This window comes from Alligator sinensis, unplaced genomic scaffold, assembly GCF_000455745.1.
Source record: "Alligator sinensis unplaced genomic scaffold, ASM45574v1 scaffold648_1, whole genome shotgun sequence".
NCBI classification, from domain to species: domain Eukaryota; kingdom Metazoa; phylum Chordata; order Crocodylia; family Alligatoridae; genus Alligator; species Alligator sinensis.
In genome coordinates, this window is record NW_005842353.1 from 1,478,717 (window position 1) to 1,503,683 (window position 24,967).

Below are 24,967 nucleotides of genomic sequence, written 5' to 3' on the forward strand. Positions count from 1 at the left end.
GTGTGGCTGAGTTGCTCATGAGCACTGATAATCTTATAATCATTGCATCAAACTATCAGGAATAAAAAATTATTTAGAAACATGCCATGTAACAGGCAAAAAAGAAAAAAATGCACAAAAACCAGAAACATCATTAGGCAGTAATGAGAGCTGATCAAAAATAAGATGACATGCATAGTTTTCAGCAACTGATCACCCCAAACCTATCTGTAAATCGTCTGTGTGTGTGTGTATAAATATCAGTAAGGTGTAAACACTGATATAAACAAGAAAAGGCCTTTTGCTCTATATAATAATGCAATCAGCCATAGGCAAATTCACATATTGTTTTGGTTATTTACTATTATAGTGCAGAAAAAATCTATTCACTGGATTATGTCAGTATTAAATAATGTTGCTGTGTAATGTAGTTAGCAGCTTGATTCTGATAATATTAGAACATGGTGTCAACACCATCAATTAGTCACAAACAGATTTGTTGAAATCTCATTAAATGGTAGCAAAGAAAACATGAATATTTCAAAACATGTTGCTCATAGACCATTTTCTTACCATTTGTATTTTTTAAATTGATATTTGCCCCCTTGGTTTCTTATTCTTATGAAGTACTACTTCATCACTTCATTCAGGGCGTTTAATGTGACTGGAACTGTTCTGAAAATCTGTCCTTTACTGGGGCCTTTAGGTGTTAGGTTAATAAAACAGCCAGTGCCCATGAGCAACTTGCGTCAACTGTTTGGCAAAATGGAGCTGAGGATAAAGTATCTGTTACTGGCGACTTAACAGAGCTGAGGATAAAGTATTATATTGGTGATCTGTTATTGGCTAACAGCATGCAACAGGGTACGGTAGGATTCCTCTGTCATCAGAAAATTCCTTCTTACCCACCGACACAATATATACATTTGTAAATGAGAGATTTTTTTTTCAAATAAAAGTTAGCAGGGTACCAATGAGCTGGGATGTTGAACAAATCAATAGGAAACAAATAAATAGGACAAATCAATGGGAAAGGTGATTAAGGCAGCTTGATACATTTAAGGAAATGAACTACCATTCCCAAGAGAGCCTTCTTAGACACACCTGATTCAAAATAATGAAGTATTTCAGCCAAACAAAGAAAAGACTTAGATTATTCAGGATTTTTTTGAAAAACTGAAATTTTCTGGAATTAAAAAAAAATTCTCTCAGAAACAGTTCACAAAAATTTTGATTACTCCTGGCAGGAAGCTATCCACTATTCGTGGAGCCTTGGCCATCCTGGGGCCATTTATTTCACTGCATTTGCAACAGGTAATACACTATAGGACTTAAACTAGTGTTACCTAATAGTGTCATTGCTGATTATCATCATAGAAGGTAAATCTGACTTAAACTTCCCAATGAGTTGCCCAATTCAGCCAATTTTATTTTAAGTAGCAACCAGTATTTTTATAAGAGGCCTGTTTCAGAGTTGCTAGGTTTCTCTTTTGTTAGTTTTAAATTTGACACTCATTTTACTCACTTTAAATAACCTTACACCCTTAGAAGTCCCATCCCTTCCCAATGCAGTATGCAACTGCTAAAATGTGTTCTCCTTCACTGACAGAATGGCCCTGTCAGCACACTGTGCTCCATTACACTGATTCTTGAAACTAAAGATCTCAGAACAAAAGAAAAGTATTAGGGATGTGTCATTTTATCTTTTACCAAAAGATAGAACAAGGAAGAGAGATGTAAAGTTGCTGACCAAAATGTGCAGTTTTCCTTGTCATTGGAATATTACAAATTCTGAAAAGGAAAAAGAAATATTCCCACTTCACAAGGCTGAAAACGAATTGGAGACCTAGGGGGTTATTTTGGTGGGGGTCATGAAGGAATCAAGATATAACTTCTCCATCAATTGGAGGGGGGTGGGCAGGGAGGGGACACATTTGACTGGTTCAATGATTATAGGGCTTATTGTAGCATCTTCTTAGGCCATTACAAAGATAGGGAAAAAGTCCAATCTGCTGTTGATAGTGATCTAGTTCTGGGGCTTCTGAAGACCTGATTTAACTTAATGTACTTGAAGCAGATCAATGTCTATAAGATTTTGGCAGACAGAAAAGAGGGGATTGTTTAAATGTAATTCTTCAGCACAGTAGTCATCTGATTGCAGATTATTTAGGAATGAGATCCAGTGAACAAGGTTCCCTTCTCAGCTGTGCTGATGTAAATCCCTTAAATTCAATTGATTTACTCTGCAATGATATTAAAGTAACCGAGATGAGAATTTGTTCATGTATTTTCAGCAAAGTATATTTCTGCTTGGAGAAAATTTAGTGAAAATCACCTGCCAAAGTTTGCTACAGAAGAAAACAACTTAAAAAAATTGCCAATCTTTTCATACTTTATAGATGCATGTTGAGTTGGAGGGTTCAAATATCCAACATATTTAGTTAAGACAAGGAGGATCGTCGGAAGAAAGCAATTCTTATTGTAATTTCAGTCAGTTATACCATGATTAATCAGTTGCTGCTTGTGTCAGAAACTCTTAAGAACACCTCCCTCCTATTATGGTCCAATAAAGAAAATAGCTAAGAAAAAGATGTAGCACCTCTTATTTCATTTTTTCCATATACAAATGATACACTTCATAGACTGTCTATTTAATGAATGCTGACATGCTGCTTATGTGAGTCTATAGCAATATTTCTTTTAGAATTTTAACTGAACTTGTTCTGTAGGTTAGAGGTCATCCTTTAATTGGAATGGCCACACTTGTAATTTGCTTTGCTGTCGGTTACATTCCTGAGCTGAAGTACCACTGGAACTCTAGGGTGACAGGAATATAATTATGAAGGGGGAAAAAAAATCAAAACCACTAAAATTTAGACCAGCACTAGAGAAAGGTTTAAACCACAAACTTGAATCTGAACTCCCTTAATCTTGCAGGTATTCAAAATCTAGACCTAACTAAAATTTAAATGTCACGACAAGAGTTTCCCTTCACAGTTGGCTAAACTGGTACCTTAAAACAAGACATGGACAACATTTGTAGAAATTCAAAAGCAGCCTAATTCCTAATTGTGTAGCTTGGGATTTTACCATCCCAGGTTGATATGAGGTACTAACTACCAAATTGTTACAAACTATTAGGCTCTATGTTTCATATGAAATAGACGGGATGCAAACCAAGAAAATATTCTCACATTTTTACAAACACAGCATTCTTATTGTCACAGCTTATCATAGTTTTGTACTTATTATTAAGGTTTAAAATGCTGTGAGGACATTGCACATATGTACTGTGAACTAAGAACAGTGCCAGAAACTGCTCTTTATATAGCAAGGAAAGCTCATCATTTACAGAAGCCAAGATTTCTGTCAATATTTAGTTTGAATATTACAGAATAAATGACATTATTTTGTTGCTGGTATTTCTCAATACTTTCTGTTTCTTCCAAAAAACCATAGCAACTGATTAAATACCTGGAGTAAATAATGCTATTCCTTTAGATGGGTAAGCATTGCCACATTAATGATTACATATAGTGTCTCTACAGAGCTTTCCACAGGTACAGAAAAATCATTCATTATGGGAGTTGGGGGTGGGGAGGGGGAGGGAGAGACTGATTTTCTCTAATATTTTTTTCCTAATATCCTTGTCATTTGACAGATACTGGGGTTAAGGAGCTACATGGCTTCCTTTCTTTACATTGACCTATGACAAACTAGTCCTCACCCATGAAAGAAAGTCAGTCAGATTCAGACCTGGTACGAGCAGTAGGGCTGTGCGAGGCTTCGGAGAGAGCTTCGGATCCCATGTCACCCATGTCATGAATTTTGTCTGTCAGCAGCTAGAGGTGCAGGGCCCCAGAACCCTGCTACACTGATCTCCTCAACAGCTGGCAGGCTTCATGGCCTCAGCAGGGGCTACCATCCCTGCAGTTTTCATCCTGCTGTGCCTTAACACACACACTGTCATCCATGTCACGAGTTTTGCTTGTCTGCAGCTTGAGATGCAGTTCCCCCCAAACCCCTGCACCAATCTTCTTGAAACTTGGCACACTTTGTGGCCTGAGCAGGGGCCACCACCCCTGCAGTTTTGACCCCCCAGTGGTGTAACACATAGACGTGACATGAGTTTTGCTTTCAAGAATTTGTGGTACAGTTTCCCCAAAACCCCTGCACTGATCTTCTTGAAGCTTGGCAGACTTCATGCTCTCAGAAGGGGCTACCAGCTCTGCAAGTTTCATCCACATCAGACAAAAACCAACAAAGTTATAGATATTTCATTGATTCCCCATTATACCCTACGGCCGGATCTCCTAGGTGGCTCTGAAGCTTCAGGGCTGCTTCAGCCAGATCAAAGCAGAAACCCAGTCCAGAGCTCCAGATTGGATCCCTGGCATCCAAAGTGGCCGGATCTGAAACTGGATTGGATCGCTGCCAACTAACGCAGGCCTAATGAGCAGCTTCCCAAAATCATGTAAGTCGCTGGAGCTGCATCAGCTCATGCCAAGTTTATTTCACCCTGCTTTGATAGTGTTTACCAAAAATTCATAATTACAGAATTGGGAACCATGTGTAGGTCTCTGAATTTAGAACATAATTTAGAATACAATTCAGGTTTAGAATTTAGTATTTGATTTGCATATTGTTTGCTTCCCATAGTCAAGGATCTTATCAGTATAAAGCCTGATACTGAGTGTAATAACCACATAGTTCAGACAAATTACGTTAGACATCTTTATGAACTCTGAGTTCCTTTTTCTGTCTGGTTCATGCCCTTTATTTTGAAGAACATAAGATATGTCATCCATTAGCTAAAATCATAGTATTTTCTCTAAAGGACTTATAAAAATAAACTGGCAGGCGAACTATGAATATTTAATTAAAGCAATACATAATGTTCACATTTAAGTATGTTAGTGGCTCAACAGTTAAATAGTGGGTTTGTATTTGACATTGCATGGAGATTTACATTTAAATCTATGTTATATGGCAGACAGCTACCAGGTATTTTATACCCTCTTAAGTTATAAAATGTACAGGTTTCCCTTGCTTTATGCTGTACATGTGTTCCTGGAAAACAGTGCGTAACTCAAATTCACATAAAGGGAACCCACTTTACAATGTAACAAATAGGCATATGTTCCAAGACCTCAGCTGTACTGACCCCTAGACCCATTTCTACCACTTCTATAAGACAATTTTGGTATTCACCAACAGCAGACAGTATGCACAAGCACAGGGTCGTGGTGAATGTTTAGTTGGTATGAAGAGAAGGTGGTGAAAGGTCTTCAGTGTCAGACTCCACTTCTGTGATGGATCAGGAAGAAGGGTAGGAGATAAGCTAGTGAGACACTTAGAAGCCATAATGGGGATGGCAACTACATGTCACAGACAATGAGTGAGGAGCACAGATCCATACAGGAGACTATATTTTGGTGTGCATCACTCCCACGATGCACTGCACAGAGTAGCTGGCTGCGGGCTTCCACCACACGGATCACATAAGAGTGCATTATATGTAACTTAGCTCGCATATAATGGATTTTTGGTATAAAAAAGTGATTGCATAAGAGAGAATTCACACATACAGAACCTGCATAAAGCAAGGGAAACCTGTACTGATTTTCAAATTTGAGGTTAGCATATTCAAATGGATACGTGTCTGCCTTTACCTTACTGACCTGGATTTTAGAACTGACCCAGAATTCATGTTTAAGGACTGTATTCTGCGTTATGTAAACCTTGATGCAGAAGATGCTACCATCATTGGCTAAAGACAGACAAAATGGTACTGAAGCATACTATATGCAATCATTAGTGTGGTGATGCTTATCCATCTAAGGGAACTACATTATGTACTATTATGATGGTACTGTTGTGTCTGCATGGTTCTGTAGCAATACAAAAAACCATACAAAACACCTGCAATTTTAACTCTTTCATTCAGGGTTAAAGTTACAGCAACATAGCTCATTTGGATTGCTACAGGATCATGCAGAGGCAAGATAGATTGTACCAGTTGATAGTGTTCTTGAATGGCAATCCCCCTACCTCTTCCCCTTAAAGCAATTAAAATGTATGTTTGTTTGTATCCATAGGCTGCAATTGCTACTGGTTTATGGATTATGTAGCCACCAAATACCTAAACCCTTCACAAAGGAAGACTTTGAGATTTCCAAGATTACTCCCAACTCAGTGGGTGCATCTACATGAGATGCTAACTTTGCAGTAGCTGAATAATATTGCGCAGTAGCGCATCACAGCACCAACAATGCTAATATGCTACTGCGCAGTATTATTAGACTACCGCACCGTAGCATCACTTACAAGGCGTTCACCAGTGCTACTGCACAATAACTCTGGTTACTGCACATTTATTTAGTACTTGATTATACAAGTAGCCACAGTGCAGAAGTGTCTCATGTAGATGTGCCCAGTCTGTAGTAAACCAAATGGGCCTAGAAGAATAACCTTAGGAACATAATGGTACTGTGCACCTGCCAGCCACAATGGAATTCATCTGGAAAATGAAGCAGAACCACAATGCATAGGGCAGTGGTCTCCAACCTTTTTAAGTAGGAGATCACCTTTGGCATTTAAAAGCAATGCACGATCTACGGTGTGCCACCACCACCCCTCCCCTCCTGCCCCGCTCCCTGCCCAATAGGTAACTCTGTGGGGAGGGAAGTGGGAGAGCTGATCAAGGCAGAGGGAGAAAAAATTATTTGGGGGCGCGCCTCCCCATCAGATAAGTCCCACCCAGCCAGGGCCCCACTCAACTTACCCCTGCTCCTGCCTCTGTCCCTCATCATGGGGGCCTCAATCTAGCTGCCACCCCTTCCCTCCCGCACAGACTAACCTGCTGGGCTGAGGCGCATGCACACAGTCACTCAGCCCCACCCCACCAGCCTCAGATTGACTCCAAGAGGCTCCAAGATCTACTGGTGCATCAAGATCCACTGGTTGGTGACCACTGGCATAGGGAGATGAATATCTGGTGTAACCCAGGTGGTACTCCAAGATGTACCCCCTCTCCAATTGAAGGGATCAGAGCAGATGCACAAGCGCTGTGGGATGTGCAGGGACCCTCCTTCCCCTATAGAGCAGAGCCAGATCACAAATGGGACTTAACCTTATACCTTTAAGAGAAAAACAGTAGTGGGAACATAACATGTATAAACCAGGGGTATAGGGGACACTACAATGCCCCAAGGGGGCAGGATTCAATAAAGGTTAGGCACTTACAATCATACACACATTCATCCAGTTGACAAAATACAGGTTTAACAAAATATAAAACACAAACAGGAGAACAAACAATACTGGTTGGCAAAATATAAAATGCACAAAATACAAAATATCAAATAACAAGAAATATAGGGCCTAGGTACCTGGAGGGGGGAAGGAGGGAAAACACAATGACCCCTTTTCCACTGCAACAAGAATTTCTTGCTGTTACTTCACTCACCCCAATTCATCCCAGCTGGGATCTGAACTCATATCTTCCAAACAGTAGGCAGAAATGCTACCACACAACCACCAATGCTGGCAGTACTGTAAGCTGCTAGGGCTTTTGACCTTCCAGGATCCCCTGCCTCACATTGAGCTACCTGGCCTCTTGCTGGAGGAGCTGGAAGCAGAGCTGGGAACCTCTCAGGTCACTGCTCAGCTTCTTGCTGGAGCTGGGGAACCTCTCCTGCTATCTGCAGCCTCTTGTAGGGGTATCCTGGATCCCAGCAGGGAGCCTCTCCTGTCAGCTGCACGCTGTGCTGCTGAGGGTCCAACTGCTGCCTGCAGGTCCCACTCCTTCAGATGCTTCTGGGGCAACTGCTCCCACCCCGCTGGCCCAGCTCTTGCCAGCTCTCTGTAACTCCTTCCTCATGGTCCCTCGCTGGTCTCCCCTGAGTCAGTCATGCTGCCCCTTTTATCCCCCTCCAGGTGACCGAAGGGGCCAATCAGGGGACATGGAGGGTGAGTCTCTGGGGCTTGATTGGTAAGGAATGGGAATCCCAAGCCCTCCAATCATCTTTTGTACTTTCAAACCCCTGCGCCAAATCATTACTAGCTAGCCCATAACATCGGTATCCCATGAAAAGCTTAACAAACAAGAAAATGAGCATGTTAAAGGTAGAGACATTGAAGAGTAAAGACTGAAAATGTACTTTACCTACCAGTGACTAAGTTCTGTGGTGTGTTGTCTCTGTGTGTATTCCATTGTAGGCATGCACCAGAACTGTTTTATGTATGTGTACCCTGAGATTTCTCTGACTGCAGAGAGGGGATGATGGTCAGAGTACATCCAACACACCTGTTTCCTCTCAACCATAGAAGCCCAGGTGTGAAGGTCTCTGAGGAAGAATCATTGGAGGAAGGCTTTTGGAATGTGTATATGGACAGCCCTCTTGACTTTCAGTTACCTTTTAGGTAGGTAGGTAACTTCTCATTCTCTTTCAAGTGATTGTCCATATGCACAGCCCACTAGGGGTGATTCCAGAGCAGAATTCAGTTCACTCAGACAGAGGATTTTGGAGTATCATACAAATAGCAACTTCAGCTTCATAGATGGCATAGTATTTCACAAGCATAAACAATGAATTACAAGTGACCTCCAAAAAGTCCGAGATGGACAATTTTTTCAGTGAAGCTGCTTCAGTTCTGGTTGTAGTCATAAGCAGGTTCCCTTTTGCCATCTTATCCCTTGTCCTTACATAGTCTGCAATTTATTTTAAGAGCTAGAGTAGAGGTTGCTTTGCTTTTTGTCCTCATAGCGGAGGAAAAAGAGCTAAGGTCATTATCCCCTGGCTTTGTACTTGGTGAGTAAAAGGCCACATCCAAATAATAGAATGGTGTCTTCCCTTCTGGATGCATGTGGTTTGTGGAAGAAAAGAACACAAAATTTGTTGGTAGAGGTGAAATTGTGACAACCTTTCACAGGTATTTGGGTCTATCTCAACATGACATCTCTTGATGGAATGGAATGTGCATGGGGGTCTGCCATTAGGGCTTGGATCTCTTCTCAACTCCTTGCTTATGTTTCTTTGAATAATCCTTTCATCCTATGTAATAAATGCTTTTGCTGTTTGACGACTTACTGATAGCTGGAGAAAAGAGTGATTTCTGGGCAAGTGATATTCCACACTGACTCTCCCTATGGAGAGAGGGATCTAAAATTTCTTCTAGAACCCATATTTGAGACCATTTGGGGCCAGCAGAGATCCTGCACTGCAGCTGCAGAGTCCAGTGTTAGGGCAGAGGAAATGAGGTGCTGGTGTAGGGAGCTCTCTCAGGGCAAACTCGATCTGATCCTTGGGGCATGTGGCAGCACAGGGGAGAAAATTGGGGCTTCACACTTCCTACTGAGACTATGGGCTTTGTACTTGGATCCTGCACATATTAGCTTTCCATGTAGTAATGAGGATGATTGAGAATAAATGAAGGACTACCTTCAGGTATTCACAGAGTATTCCAACATATCAAGGAAGATGGTTCCAGTGGGAAAGTAATCAGGGGCATATGCAAGTCCAAGTCTAGAGTGCAAATCTATCTTTTAACCAGCTTTGCATGCATCAAGTGTCATTTGACATAGGACATCATAGATGCATGAGGCCAGGCAAGATATATTCCCACTATGGAGTCCCTAGAAATAATGCAAGTGAAGAGATATTTAACAGAAACAGAGGCATGGTTGGCAAACTCTGCTCCATATGCCATCTGCATAAAGCAGGAGAAGGCTTAGGGCATATACGCTACATATAAGTACTGTTGGCCAAAAGTGTTAGAGCTTGGGGGGAGGGGACAGACAGCCAAAACAGAATGTACATATGGACAATCACTTAAAGGAGGATGTGAAATGTCACAAGGTGAAGAGATGGAGAAACCTCCTGAGCTTTCAGGAGTTTGCTTTTTATTTAAGTCTAAAATGAATAATTGAGATTCATTCACCTCCTTTGGTGAATGAATCCACCTCCTTTTCATTCACCAAAGGAGGTGGTGAAATTCATTCACCTCCTTTTTGACCAACATCATATATGCCATCAACTGCTCAGAGTGTCCCTCTGCCATCTGCATTGGACAAAAGGGGTGAACCCTATGTGACAGAATGAATGGGCACTGATTTGACACTAAGCCCAGATATGAATAAAGATCTGTAGCAAAAAATGACAACCACCCAGAACATTCCATCGCTGACCTCAGAGTATCTGTTCTTAAATGAGGAAACATCAAAAATCCACTTGAACACAAAGCTGAAGAACAAGAAGTCATACACAAACTGAATTGTGTTAGGTGTGACCTAAACTAAGTGGATTTTTATTGCAGTACCTAGTTTAGTTTTTATGTCCCTAAGGGTTTATTGCTTTATCGTTCTCTCCAATCCCTTTTGCCTCTACCAGAAATGCCCTCTCTCCAGCCTTCCTCCCTTTTTCTCCCTTCCCTATCTTTTTATTGTGTAAGGCAGAAGACAGGGTAGAGTTGCACATTAGGACTAACTAAATCAGAGGTGTATAGCAGAAGCATATGTGAGCCTTCAAAAGATGCTGTAAAAGGACATGAAAAGAACAGTGTATCAAATAGAGAGAGTGATTTGAATACAAAAGACAGGGAAGGGAGGGAAAGAAGGAGGGAGGAAGAGAGGGAAGAAAGAGGGGGAGGAGGAACACTGTTGGCAGAGGCAAACAAGCAATAAAACCATAGAGACAAAGCTAATACCATACTTAACACAATGGTGCCCAATCAGCCCAGCCAGCAGGGGGCCAGATTCCTACCTGCCACCTAGCCACATGCCTGTTAGCTAGCCACAGTCTGTGGATGATTTATTTTTCCACAATTTTGTTTTCAAGTTTGGTTTTGAAGTTCTGTTATCTAAGAAAGGGTACTCTGAGGTCAGAAGTGGAATAGGTTGAAGTGTTTTGCCTCAGGATTTTATATATTTCTGAACTTGATGTCAGATCAGTGTCCATTCATTCTGTCATTTAGCGATTGCCCCTTTTGTCCCATGTAGATGGCAAAGGAACACTGTCCAATGCAGATGGCAAAGGGACGTTGTGAGCAGGTGATGGCATATGTGATGATGGCAGGTGAATGAATCTAATTTAAATTCATTTTAGACTGACACAATTTCATTATAAAGTGATAAGGCATCTCTATGTGTGCTAAAGGACCAGTCATATCAAGATGAGCGATGATAATAGCAACACAAGACATAACTATCCAAGGGCCAGATCTTTGCCACCACCTCTGTTCATTGTGTCCTACTCCTGCGGTGTAGTTCCAAGGTTTTGTGACTTACGGGTGCATCTACATGTGCAATTAATTCAAAGCAATAAGTGCTGTAGCAGTTTGAGCTGGAGTAAACTACTCCCGGGCACAGCATTTACACGTACACCCAGGACGGCAGCAATTTGAGCAGTTTGTCAGGCATGCTCCTGCTCTGCTCTGTCCTGCCACAGCAACCAGGCTCTGGTGAGTGGCAGTGGTTGGCAGCAGGCTTGGGGGGGCAGGGCTGGATAGTGGGTGGTGGTAGCAGTGGGCCCAGTGTCTGGGGGGTAGGCCTTGGCTGGCAGGCAGCATGGGGGATGCACCATTCTCTGGGTAGTGGCATTGGGAAGCATTGAGGCTGACTGGATCACAAGGATGCTGAAACTGTGGAGCAACATGGCTAGGTGGGAGGCAGGAATCTTCCCCCCTGCTGGATGGGCTGACCAGGCACAATTTACATCTGTGGTCTGTATCTATACATGCGTTTAATTGCAGTAAATTACCCCACCATAAGATAGTACTGTTCCTGACAGTGCTATCTTACAGCAGTGTTAATTAGTTTACTGCAGCCTAATAGAGCTGCATGTGTAGACAGTGATGCTTTACTTTGCAGCTAATTAGTCTATTCTGCAGTTAAGTACACACGTGGACACACCCATGTAAACAGTGAACCTAGCCTATCACAAAATTCTTGGCCATCAGGGGAGCCTAAAAGTACATTAATGCCACCTTTGATCTACTTCCCATTTGTATAGAAATTCTTAGATGATGCTAAAAATTTGGGCCATAATGCTCAATGAAGTACTCTTCTTTTCTTAAAGGTGTTTTTAAACATGACCATTATAGAGCCTTCATGGAATATCAAAAAAGCCCTCTAAAAACTCTGCTGCTACTGCAGAACAAACCTAATTCAGAAGTTCTATTCTATTTTTTCAGATACATGTTCCAAAAGTATTAAGGCTTTGCCCAATATTTTGAACAAGCACACTGGAACATGATTTGGGAAAACAACAAGAGCCTTGCTGGGAGATTTTTTTGCCTTTGTTGCTTCAGATGCAAGAGTGGTCTCTCTCATGGTATTTTTGCATTGTCACTCCTCTTCTAAATCATGCATAAATACATGGAAATAAAATGTAGTGGCTGATAAAAGGAAATTGTTCATACCTCAGAAGTGATTTTGTATGAGTTTGATTTAAATTATGCATAAAGGTGTAGGAGGTGGGGGTAGGTGGGAAATCTTTTATCTGAACAAGTTTGTCCCCCTCTACTAATTTGTGATCCAACTGCTTAATTGCAACAGAAATCTACCTACTCTTTTTTCTGTCTTTATTAACAACATATATGTTACTGGCTAGATTCACCACTCAGAGTGCCAGGAGAAATGCAATTTACACCCCAGGTGCAAACCAGTGAGCACAAATGTCTCTATTTTTTTCCATTTAGTTAAACTTAAATCTCTTCTCTTACAACTGTGCTTAGTCACCACTATACAATAATGCTAAAGTAGCCCTGAAGCTTCTGGAACAAGAACATTTTTCATATGCAAACAGGATTTGCGAATCAATAACCACCCTCCTTGAATCAGTTTCCCTGAACATGAGTTCAAGGCACTATGGGGCATTTTCTTTTAAATGCTAAGAGCTGGCAAGGAAGGCATTTTGCTACATCTTCAAAATGTTTCTACATAAAATGACACATTAAAGATAGCATCATGCACATTTACTTGATATTTATAAATACTACACTACCTTTTCCCCTTTTGTACTTGCCAGAAAAGGGAACATTTTCCTCCTATTTTGAATACACTTTTTCCCTTTTCCTCATAATATATCATTTTAAAATATTCATCTTAAAATGTATAATACAAATGTAAAACAATTCTACAGGTAAGCATTGCAGAAGCAAGTAAACACTAAACGAGAGTTGTGAAATAGGTGCTTAGAATTCCATAAACAAATGTACCACTAAACTCAAAATTAAACTTAAGAGCTGATAGACAATGGTGTACAGGTTTAAGATCTAAAAGATGTTTAAATGTTTGCGTTCATTCACACAGAATTTTATCAATTGCACTTCCACTAATCTGTGTGGTTGAACATCACCCTTGAATGCTATACTTCAAAAACAAATCAATGAAAATGTAGAAATGAGGTATTTGGGAGCTTTTCTTAGTAGGTGGATTGCAGAAGCCCACCATCAGTGCAAAGGTGGAAGAGAGACCATGTTACTGGATCAACCATATTACTGGGCCACAAATATGCAGATACCAACCCAACTCTTCCTTTTTTTAATGACTGATATTTGTCGTCAATGCTGTTGCTGTTGATATTTCTTCCATGCAGACACAAGGGCAAAATCCTATTTCTCTTTATACAACTGAATGGCACATAAGCAGCCACATAACTGCAGTTTTTGATACTTTTATGCCAGTTGGGACACACCCTGCAGCAAAAACTCTTTGCACACTTGCCTGCAAAAACTAAAAAGAAAAATGGGCAGCGGGGTGGGGGGAACAAGGGACTCTCCCATGTTTTCATATAATAGCCTAGGACATCTATATATACGCTGGACATCTGCTCTGACATGTGCTGATTAGCACCTGTTGGAGCAGAATCAAGTGTATTGAAGCATGTTAATTAATGCGCAGCAGCCTCTGTGTCATGTCTATTCAGCGTCCCCACACTTCAAAATGGTGGTGGTGGTGCTTGAATGAAACCTTGTTGAACAGACTTTAGTTCAAGCATCCCTACCATGATTTTGAAGTGTGGGAAGCTGAATACACATGATGCTGAGGTACTTATAGGGCTTTGCGAAGCTTCGGTCCTTGATTCAATTTGGTGGAGATTCAGCCTAATTCGGTGGCCAAATCTCTGAATCCAAATCAAATCAAAGGACCCTTTAATCTCTCCAAATTGAACTGGATCCTTCCAAATTGATTCCGAGATGTTCAGAAAGATTCAGCGATTTGGTCACAGATGCAGCTTTAAACGTTTTTTTCTACATACCTCAGGTACCAGGCAGCTCATCAATGCTGTGATGCTGGGGCACATGGAGTGTTCCACAGAAACATCCCCCAGTGCATTTGGCAGCAGACCTGGAAGTGGACCAGAAGCACATCCGGTCCACTTCTGGATCTGCCAGAGAGTGCACAGGGGTTGCCCCCCAGTGCTCCCCCAGCTCAGCATCTGATGCCTCTTAGGTCTGGGGGGGGTGGGTATCCGGGTCCCCCCATGGCTGATCACTGAGCCAGCGGGGCATGGGGAGGAGCCCCCTGGAAGACCTGGAAGTGTACCGGATGTATTTCTGGTCCACTTCTGGGTTTGCCACCAAGCATGTGGAGGGCCTCCCACCCCGCACTCCTGCAGGATGCTCCATGTACCCCAGCATCGCAGTATTCACAAACCACGCCTGCTACCTCAAGGTATGTATTCTTAAAGACCCCCAGGGTAGGAGCCAGCACCACTTCGCTTGGAAGTTGGTTCCAGATCCTAGCCACCCTGACAGTGAAGTAGCGCCTCCTGATGTCTAGTCTGAATCTACCCTCTGCCAGCTTGTGACCGTTATTTCTAGTCACTCCTGGTAGTGCTCAGGGGACGAGGGACTCCCCCAATGCCTGCTGGTCCCCTCTGACTAGTTTGTAACAGGCCACTATATCCCCCGTCAGCCTTCTCTTGTGGAGGCTGAACAGGTTCAGGTCCCTTAGCCAATCCTTGTAGGGCCTGCCCTGCTGACCCCTGATCACGCGAGTGGCCCTCCTCTGAACCATCTCAATGCTGTCCACATCCCTCCTGAAGTGCGGTGCCCAGAACTGGACACAGTACTCCAACTGCGGCCTGACCAGTGCCTCATAGAGGGAGAGGATCACCTCCTTGGACCTGCTTGAGATGCATCTGTGGATGCATGACAAGGTGTGGTTGGCCTTCCTGACTGCATCCGCACACTGTCGGACCATGTTCATTTTGGCATCAATTATGATTCCAAGATCCTTTTCTGCCTCTGCACTGACAAGAAGGGAGTTCCCCAGCCTGTAGGTATGCTGCTGGTTCTTCCTCCTCAGGTGTAGCATCTTGCACTTGTCAGTGTTGAAACCCATCCTGTTCTTATCTGCCCACCCCTGTAACCTGTCTAGGTCCAATTGCAGCCTATTCCTCCCTTCTAGCACACCCACATCCCCCCCATCTTAGTGTTGTCAGCAAATTTGAATAGGGTGCTTTTTATCCCCTCATTCAAGTCACTGATGAAGTTGTTGAACAGTGCGGATCTGAGGACTGAGACCTGGGGGACCCCACTACCCACATCCCTCCAGGTCGAAAATGACCCATTCACCACCACTCTCTGGGTGCGGCCCTCCAGCCAGTTAGCGACCCATTTGACTGTGTAGGTGTCGACGCCAGAGTTTCCTAGTTTTTAATGAAAATAGGGTGAGAGACAGTGTTGAAAGCCTTCCTGAAGTCCAGAAAGACTACGTCCAGTCAGTAAGTCTACTGTGCAGTAAAGCATCTTGTGTAGACGTGCCCAATGCCTAGCAAATCTTGCTACTTTATTTAAATTCTGGACTAAAAAGCTGGTTCCTAATCCCCCATTTTTTAACATCTTAGCTATTATGTTTGTCATAAACCCATATTATTATGTTTGTCATAGCAGCTGCAATGAATGAATATTTTAGGCCATTCAAAACTTCCTGATAACTTAACCTGGGGGGGCTGACATTTTCTAAATTTGGTCTCATCTGAAGCCGAGTTTCAGTTAAATTCTTTGGTTAAACTTTCAACACAACAGACAAGTACTTAAGTACCATCACAATACAGCTTTATATGATGCATCTTATGGCCTGAACAAGATACTGTTCCACAATGCAATTTGAGGATCTGCAATTTGTCACATAACCCTTTAATTTACAATATAGGTATCACAACTTCTACATATATATTCACATAGCTAACAACACGGCTGTTATCCAAATCCATTTTTGTAACTCTTGAGCTGTGACACACAATATCCTCAGCACGAGTGGATATTATATAACCATTATACTGAATAATAGTAAATTTCACACTTTGTCTGGAATTAATAGAACACTGATGAAAGAAACAAGACTCACCGTTTTTCTTATAAAACATGATTTCTCCTTTGAATTCTATCTTTTCCTCCAATGACTTCTCAATTTGAAGAATCATCTGCTCGTTTGTTTCAGCACCAAGTAAAAATTTACAGCTGCAGCTCTTTTGCATGACTTCAGTTCGTGCAAATCCAGCAAGCTCACAGAAGCCATCTGAACAGTAAACTATGGGGAATCCCTTAGCCACCTGAGCATTTGCAAGGATGAAGTTACTATCTGCAGAGGAAAACGGAAGAAAAACACAAATTAGAGACTGAATTACACCACATCTGCTATAATGTCTTCTGTGGCTGTGTGGGAAGGCATAATTGTGCATATGTAAAATCCCCAGCAGCCTGTGAATAGAAATAAGCCACATGCTTGAAGTATGGAGAATAACAGAAGTCCAATACTCTGTCCCATGATGCTGCCCCCACAATTTTGGGGATGGGTAGCCAGGCTGAAACTTCTATTTCTAATCCAAAAAAACTACCTAAAGAAAGTCCACTGGCCAAAGTTATTGCTGTTCCATGGCTGCTCATAGATTCTGCAATTGTGTGAAATTAATTTATGATCCTAGTGCACCTTTTTAGTAGAACGTTGTTAGCACATCCCAAACACCACCTCTACAGAGAAGCATGTGACTAAAAAGGGAGACACTTTTCTTCCCATAACTTTCCTGGTTAAGCAAAGGGTTTCAGTCTAAAGAGCTTTCAGACATCACTACTAGCTTAACTTTTAAAAAACTAGCATTATTTAAAAAACTAGCCAATTGTCTGTCAAGAATGACGAGGTGGAGGGGGCTGGGATGGAGTGCTACCACCTAATGCCCCATTCAGCCGCTGTTCTTTCTCTTGCAGGGAGCGGGGTGGAGAAGCCGAGGCCAGCAGCTTCCCCACTCTCTGTCCCTGTGTCCCCACCATCATGGTGGCACTCCACCACTGCCAGGTCCTGTTGGAATGCTTGTTTGCACTCTGATTGGCTGTCTGTCAGCCAATCAAAGCATGACTAAAGCGTTAGGGACAGCAGACTGACTTAGGCTTTTATAATATTAGAATATACTACTTAGCTTGCTAAATAATAATATTCTTGTTAGTATTATTTTTTAACATGTGAGTCACACACATTGCGAATGAAAACATGGTGTTCCAGGTGAAAATAATTAAATACCAAGGGACAAATTCAGTAAGCCTTAACTGAATGAAAAAAAAATCATATTTACTGTAATAGGTTCTCTTCATTATCAACCACAGATATATTTTCCCTAGTAGTTTAATAATATGCATAAGTTGGGAGGTATCAAATATGTAAAACGTTAGCTATTCAGATTTATGACAGGAGGTTCAATTTAATTCAGCTTTAATCTTTAAGCAAAGTTACAGACAGCAACTCATTTCTGTCCCTTACAGAGAAGGCTGAAGAAGGCTTAAGCTATTTTTGGGGTTCTGAGGCCACTGGAGCCCCCTACTTACCATTTGTCAATAGGATAATGGTCTACTTGTGTCAGTCTGAATACCATTTTCTGGTAGCTTACAAACCACTTGCGCAGTTCTTTTGCTTATGCTCCCCCTACTATCAAGCAGGGGCAATGCATAGGGGGTGCATACGGGTGCATGTGCACCCCCTGAGCATGGCAGTGCACTCCCTGCAAAAAGGCGCGGCTGACACTGCCGGTGGCTCCTGTGGGTGGTCACCACTCATCACCCCACTGCTGACACTGCCAGTGGTGTCTGCGGGCAGTCAGTAATCCCTGCTGGCTGATGCACTGCCAGCAGCACCTGCAGGTGGTCGTCGACTCCTGGTCAGGGCTCACTACCACCCACCACCATTGACAGTGCCGGTGGCATCTGTGGGTGCTCCTCACTCACTGCCGCCGCACTCCTGCCACTGCCACTGTGCTCCCACCACCTCCAGCACAGCTGTGCCCCCGCAGCTGCCAGGGGCACATGCCGTTCATGCTATCAAGAGTAAATGAAGGGCCTAAGTGTTGTGGCAGGCTTGGCATGGTCTGTCCAAAATTCATCCAGAGAGAAGACAGATTTTTTCCTTGTATTCTGCTCATTAATCAATGTTTTCCCTAAAGCATGGTGAAGGCAATTCAGGAACAGCCTAATCCCAAAACATCTCTCTCATTTTTTAGAACTGCGTGTGGTAAGAATTGCTGAATAGAACACATTTATTGACAAATATTCATAAGCCTTAGGACAGTAATTAACAATTTTCCCCCATGAATAATGGTTTGGGTGCTCAATTTATAAATTCAAATGTGTAAATAAATTATTCATAGCTGTTTAGACCAGAATGTATAGATCTTGGGTAAGAAACAATGAGCCTAATTTTCTTCTCACTGATGCTGTGGTTTTACATCAGTAACAGTCAATAAACTTCATTTGAGATGCTCCTTACTTAGACAATAGTGAGATATTGATTGAAATGCCTGGGTCTTCAGTATTTTAAAAGACAATGCAGAGTTTTCATATGATAGGTTTGCCTGCGGTGGTTACACTTCAAATTCCTAGGTTCAATTATTCACTGTTAGCTCATGAATTAATTTCATGAACAATTCTAGAAAGACTTTTAAAATAGATATTTCTGAGTTATCATATACCTACTTCAGAAATCTAGTTTAATCCAGTGCATTGTTTGCCTTCTCCGCCTGTCATTTATTTGCCTATCTAGAAAACAAGCATCATTGCCACTGTACATTGACATACAATTCTTGCTGTCAACACAAAATCAAATCCCTGTACTACCAAAAGAATTAAAATCATATGCTTGCACTGCAATTTAATGATGGTGCTGCACTGTGAGAGTCACAGATCATACATCCCAAAGCATCTGTAGCTATCAAATTAATTTATTTCAAGGTTTCTTATTGTTTAAAATGCAATTACCCACTGCAAACCATTCATCTCTTTCTATATAATTCAATATGAGCTGTGTAAAGTGAAATGGAACACTGAGTAGACAGAAAGAATCAGGGATAATGCTACCTAGTTGGATATTTTTAGACAAGAATGTACTAGAAAACACCATGTATACTAAGGAACATTCAATAGGGTCAAATTCTGCTTTCATTTATATTGAGGTAAATCTGAAGTAGGTTCACTGACTTCAGTGTTGTTGCATAATTCAGAGAAAAAAATTGGTTCCAAGGTTTTCTGAAGTCAGTGGAAGGTTTTTTTACTAACTTGAAAAGGCATTGGGTCAAATTCACAATAAATCTTACTGTATTCATTGAAGTCAACGGTAAACTTACCACTGACTTTAAATCACAGAGGATTACGGCCTTCATTTTCATACTTAATCTCTATCTCAGGAAATAAATTATAAATTATAGAATTATAATTCTATTAGTCATGGTCAAATCAGAATCAAGAATGAGTTAAACAAAGACAAAGATAAAATGTGTAAATGTTTACATTGATCTATTGAGAGAGTTGCTCCAATACTTGTGCTAAATAGTATCCAAGAAGCAAAATGATTTGTGAATATGTTTGAGCTAATCATTAACTTGAAAGATGTCCTAATTTTTTCTCTTACAGTTTGAAAATATATAAAGTTAAAGTTTACCTGGTAGCCACATAGTTTAATTTAGTGGTGGTTTATTTCTACACTTTATACATTTAAATAAATTACCTTGACTTTACATAAATATATCATAGTAAAATTTCACATATCGGGCATTTATAGAGTGGCTCTGAGACTCTCTCTAATTAAAGCGCCGGGAGTATAATTTCTATCAGCATCCCTGTGCTGAAAAATGGTGGCAAGGATTCTTTAACTAAAGCTCATCAAGCAAGCTTTAAAGCATCCTTTTTCAGCACGGGGATGCTGATACACGTGACGCTGGAGTCTGTTGGGGTGTGGTAATTACCACACTTCAACAGACTTGATTAATCGAGTCTGCTCTGGTGTGCAGTCATTGCAGCATGTCAGAGTAGCCTCACTGCATGTGTATAGGTGCCCATTGAGAACTGGAAGACAAGTGTAGAGGCAGATTACACTGTTACCAAGGCATCATGTGACCAATGCCTTAATTTGATAGTTTGACGGCAAGCATTGACATTAGTATAAATTAGTCATATCTGTAGAGACAAAGTCAAAATAATGACATTTTAGTTAGTATAAATGATAAGGGATCTATGGGTAGAAATTAAGGAAGAATGGATTGCATCCTAATTTAACCAGCTAACTGCTTACCTCAATCATTTGTTTTGAGGCATATGTATATACAGAAACCACTGATGATTATATTTCATTAAAAACTGGAAAAAAGACATTTTCTCTCTTAATTCCTAGTTGGCTATTTCAATATGTCAATGTAAATCCTTTTGTGAGCCATCTCAAGTCAAATATCACTTGCTGATAAACTCAAGAATGAAGGATGAATGGTGACAGTGCTTGAGTATGGCAGTCTGATATGGTTTAGTTAATTAGTAATCAGAGTTCCATCTTCAGTGGCATTCAAACTTCCTAAAGTCATGGATTCCTTTCATATCACTTTTTTTTTTGTCACAGAACTCCTATTCCTGGCTCTGTGGGCCACAAAAGCTGATGTGAAGCCAGGAGACCCAGCCTGGCAATGGTGATGCACCATCTCCCAGCTCACCCTGACTCTACCCCCAATCTCTCTGTGGAGCCCCTGATGACCTATTGCAAGAGCCCTAGGGTTCTTCTGGACATAGTTTGAAAACCACTGATCTATACCATAATTATGTGGCCATGCTTGTGGACACAGATAAGCACATACTAAAAAAGAATTGCAGTATAACCATGCTCCAAAATATAAGTTTTGCTTTGAATATATTAAGCCAGATCCAAATCAGTGTTTGTAAATGTCTCCAGTACACAGGGTTAAAGTGTCTTGTTCTTTTGTAGAGTGAATGGGGAGACACCAGAACCTCCTACGCATAAAATTCAGGTCATGTAGGTGATGAGCAGAGGCACGTACAGCTAACCAAATTAGAAATGCATAAAAGTCTGGTAGGCAAGCAGGTGGGTACATAACTGTAGCTTAGTGGTTACAGTGCTCCCATGGGAGAAGAGGAGTCCTGGATTCCAGTTCTTCCTGCTAGAGCTGTTTATTCATTTTGACAAACACTTGACAATCATTGGTTAAAAACCAGGCAAAACCTTGGCAAGAGAGGTCCGCAACCCATCCTAGGCCATTGTCTGGTGACTACAGTACTCCCCTAGAGATGTAGGCTTGGGCATCCACAGAATGAAACCTAGAATCCAGGTCTCTGATTGCCTGATTACCAGCAGACAAACTAGGCTGAAAGGCAAGTACCACCAGCTGTCAGCAGCAAACAATTGCTTGGCCTGCTCTGTGACTGCCTCAGCATATTTGGATTTACAATAAAATTTACTTGGGAACGGACCACCAATCTGATTGATCTGGATTGCTTCTGAGCATTCTTAATAGCTTAAGTCTTGGCACATAGGGGATTTTTCAGTTCAAAATCTAGTACCCAATACAAAATCTAATACCTACGGAGTTTAGGCTGCCAAAGTAATTTTGTGGCTACTGAACTGGGTCAATCTGGATCACTCAGTGACTTAGGTGTTACAATTTTACCTCAGTCCTGTTTAGACTTTTACAAAGCCCCTATGATTATGCTAGGAAGATTCAGAATATGGGCCGTATGTAACTAACGTAGCAATGCCTCCTGAGTCTGCAGACAGCTTGAAACAATGCATCAAAAAGAATATGAATAGCCCCATTCATCTCAACTGAATGCCATAAATCCATGTGAAATAAATGCAAAATATCCACGTTCTCCACATGTGTTACCTTTGGTTGAAAATAAATCTGATTTCACATCCAACTTTGCATCCAAAGTTTGAAAACCATTCTTGGAGGCATTCTTGGAAATGCATGTATCAAGCAAAAGTGTAGAAACTTAGAAACTACAGAGCTAAGGGAACACTGAAAAAATGTTTCATAAGTGCTCACCTGAATTTAACAGCAAATTTGTTTCAGCTATGCTCACGTTCCTTTGTGTTCATTTCTGTGAACGTTTGAGCGACTGAGCTTTATTCACATGAATGCTAATAGAAAGCATGTTAGAAGCTTGTGTGCTTGAGCATTTGCAATGAAAGTGGCATATATTATATTGGATTGGACACTGCTTACCAGAGAAGGCTGACAGGGTTTTTGAAAGCTTTTACTAAATCCTTGGCACAGACTTAGAGGCAATTAAACAAGTTGAACAAGGATCATTCTAACCACATCTTTTATCGTAGGGCTAAGCACATGCACACACTCACAGTTGCTTTGTTTCAGTGATTATAGTGAGATCAGCAAATTACAGCCTGATAAACACAATAATTTAATATTCTGTTTTGTATAACAGGGTATGCTGATGGTTATAATGGGAGGATCAGATTCCTAAGATCCCACACCAGAGTTCTATCATAATGGCACTTAAAGGAGCCGGACTACAATGTGACCATCTCTTACACAAGTAATTGACACAAATTTCCTTTCCCTATGTGTGAAAAGGAATTGCATTTGAAGTCAGCCCATAATAAATAAATCCTGTTGTAGCCTTATATTGGGGGGGAAATAAGCAAGGCACATATGACCCAGAAAAGACAAGCTATGATTAAAAAATTACATAATCATGTGTATTGTAAACTTCATAGTTGTGTTTCTGCCTTTCCCCAAACTCAAAAGGTCTCAGAGAAATCTCAGAAGCCAAGTAGTTTCTGTAAGTCTTTGTCGCCTTTACCAAATAAGGGAACAGACACTAAACTTCATCACTTACATGACAAATCACAACTATTCAATAACAGTTCTAATTTTAACCATTAAGAATTGTTCAGCAAATTGTTCATTATGAATGAAAAACAAACAAACAAACAAACAGAACAAAAAGCCGATTGAAGGAAGAAGCTGAATTCGTTAAGCAAATGATTTACATAACTCTAATATATGGAATACAAAGTACTTCATCCTTCCACACGAAAGGAGCTACTATATTTAAGCCTAATGCAATGGTTCTTACACAGGCAATTCTTTGTGACAGTTAATGGTAGTTTCACCCAAGTTAGAACTGCAGGAATGGGTGCTATTAATACCATAATAAAAATAGTACATGGAATGAGTAAAAAGTAGCTGCAAATATTTAGGTTTCAGTTGACTAATCTGAGGGTAACACAATCTGCTTAGATACCCAACTTATTTTCAAACAAATATGCTTTAACTCCAGGGTAGAACTGTAGAAAACAGCATCTTACAATTTATTTGTGTGCCAAATTTTAATTACACGAGTAGGCTCGTTGAAATCTACTGGACTCCTCCCATGAGTAAAGAGAGTAGGATATATTTAAATTTAAACGAGCTGGCAGAAAAGCAAAAAGCAAGTTGCTTACTAGTATATCTCCCATTGTTCTAGGGTTTTTTTGGAATATTGTACATTTAAATCTATTTGGCGTGATACTGCAGAAAGTAGAACTATTATATAATAAACTTTGGGTTTGTACTTATGAATTCAGAACCTATCATTGTAAACTCTATAATTGACTTAATTGCCTAAGTCACTCCAAGTAAAGGCTGGCATTGATTTAGTTTGCTGCATAAATGTACTCATAGTTGGGCAACACTTACAAGTGAAGAGTACAAACAGTCTTTGGCTCAAAAAAGTCCATTAATTTTAAGGTGTTTAGAACTAGAGCTAGCAATAGGACTTATTTCAAGAGCCCCCCCTCTTTCCACACACCCCCTACCACATGGCATGGGACTCCCCTTTGAGCTATACCACAGTGTGGATACCTTCTGCTGCATGGGTAGCAGACTCTCCCCTCAACCCCAAGTCCCCAGGCCATGGACTCTGTGGACCTCATGGTATTATCCTGTGTGGCCCCACTCCCAGAGATAGGGGCAGGAAGTGGAAACTGGAGGACTGAAGAGCCAGAGACCCCAGTGACAGCGCAAAAGAACAAAGCGGGCAGTGACACCCAGTCTGCACAGAACCATTCCTAGAATTAATTGGCTCTTAGCATGCAGTCACTGTAGGAGTTTCTCTGCCTTCCCCCAGACCATTCTGGTAAACTGACACTCCCACATCATATGCCATATGTTTCCTTCCCCCCACAGCACAGCACAGCACAGCACAGCAAAGTCCCCAGCTGTAATGGAGTGCCTGTACAGGTAACATCCAAATTGCTATCAGCCAGCTGAAATCCTGGGACACCTATACATGTACACAAAGGCTGTTCCGACATATTGGAAATCCAGTGCATCAGAGCAGACTTGATTAATCAAGTCTGCTGGAGCACAGAAATTAATACACTCCAGCAGCCTTTCGCATTATGTGTATCAGTGGTGCAGCGCGTCTCTGTGCTGGAAAAATGGCGGTGGGGAGCTTTGAAATAAAACAAGTTCAATGAGCTTTAGTTCAAAGTGCTCTGCTGACATTTTTTCAGCACTGGGACACACTGCACCTCTGATACATATGACACATGGGCACTTTTAATTAGTATGGCTTGCTAATTAAAGCACCTGGCTCCACATCCTGCAGCATGTGTAAAAATGCCCCTCGTGCTGTTTCTGTAAGTTTCTGTCAAACACCCCTTCAAAATTGTCCATGCTTCTTCCTCTATAAACCTCCCTACTAGGAACAGTTT

General features: G+C 41.2%; 1 protein-coding gene across 1 annotated transcript in view; it reads right to left on the reverse strand.

Annotated features, from left to right (window-relative positions):
* The window catches only part of KCNH8 (potassium voltage-gated channel subfamily H member 8), a 256,860-nt gene extending 232,295 nt beyond the window's left edge, over nucleotides 1-24,565 (reverse strand). The window contains exons 1-2 of the mRNA XM_006029058.2: nucleotides 24,490-24,565; nucleotides 16,337-16,570 (exon numbers count right to left, since the gene is read on the reverse strand). Of these exons, the coding sequence (XP_006029120.1) occupies nucleotides 16,337-16,570; nucleotides 24,490-24,565 (310 nt within the window). The remainder of the gene's footprint in view (nucleotides 1-16,336; nucleotides 16,571-24,489) is intronic.
* Nucleotides 24,566-24,967: the final 402 nt, after the last annotated feature.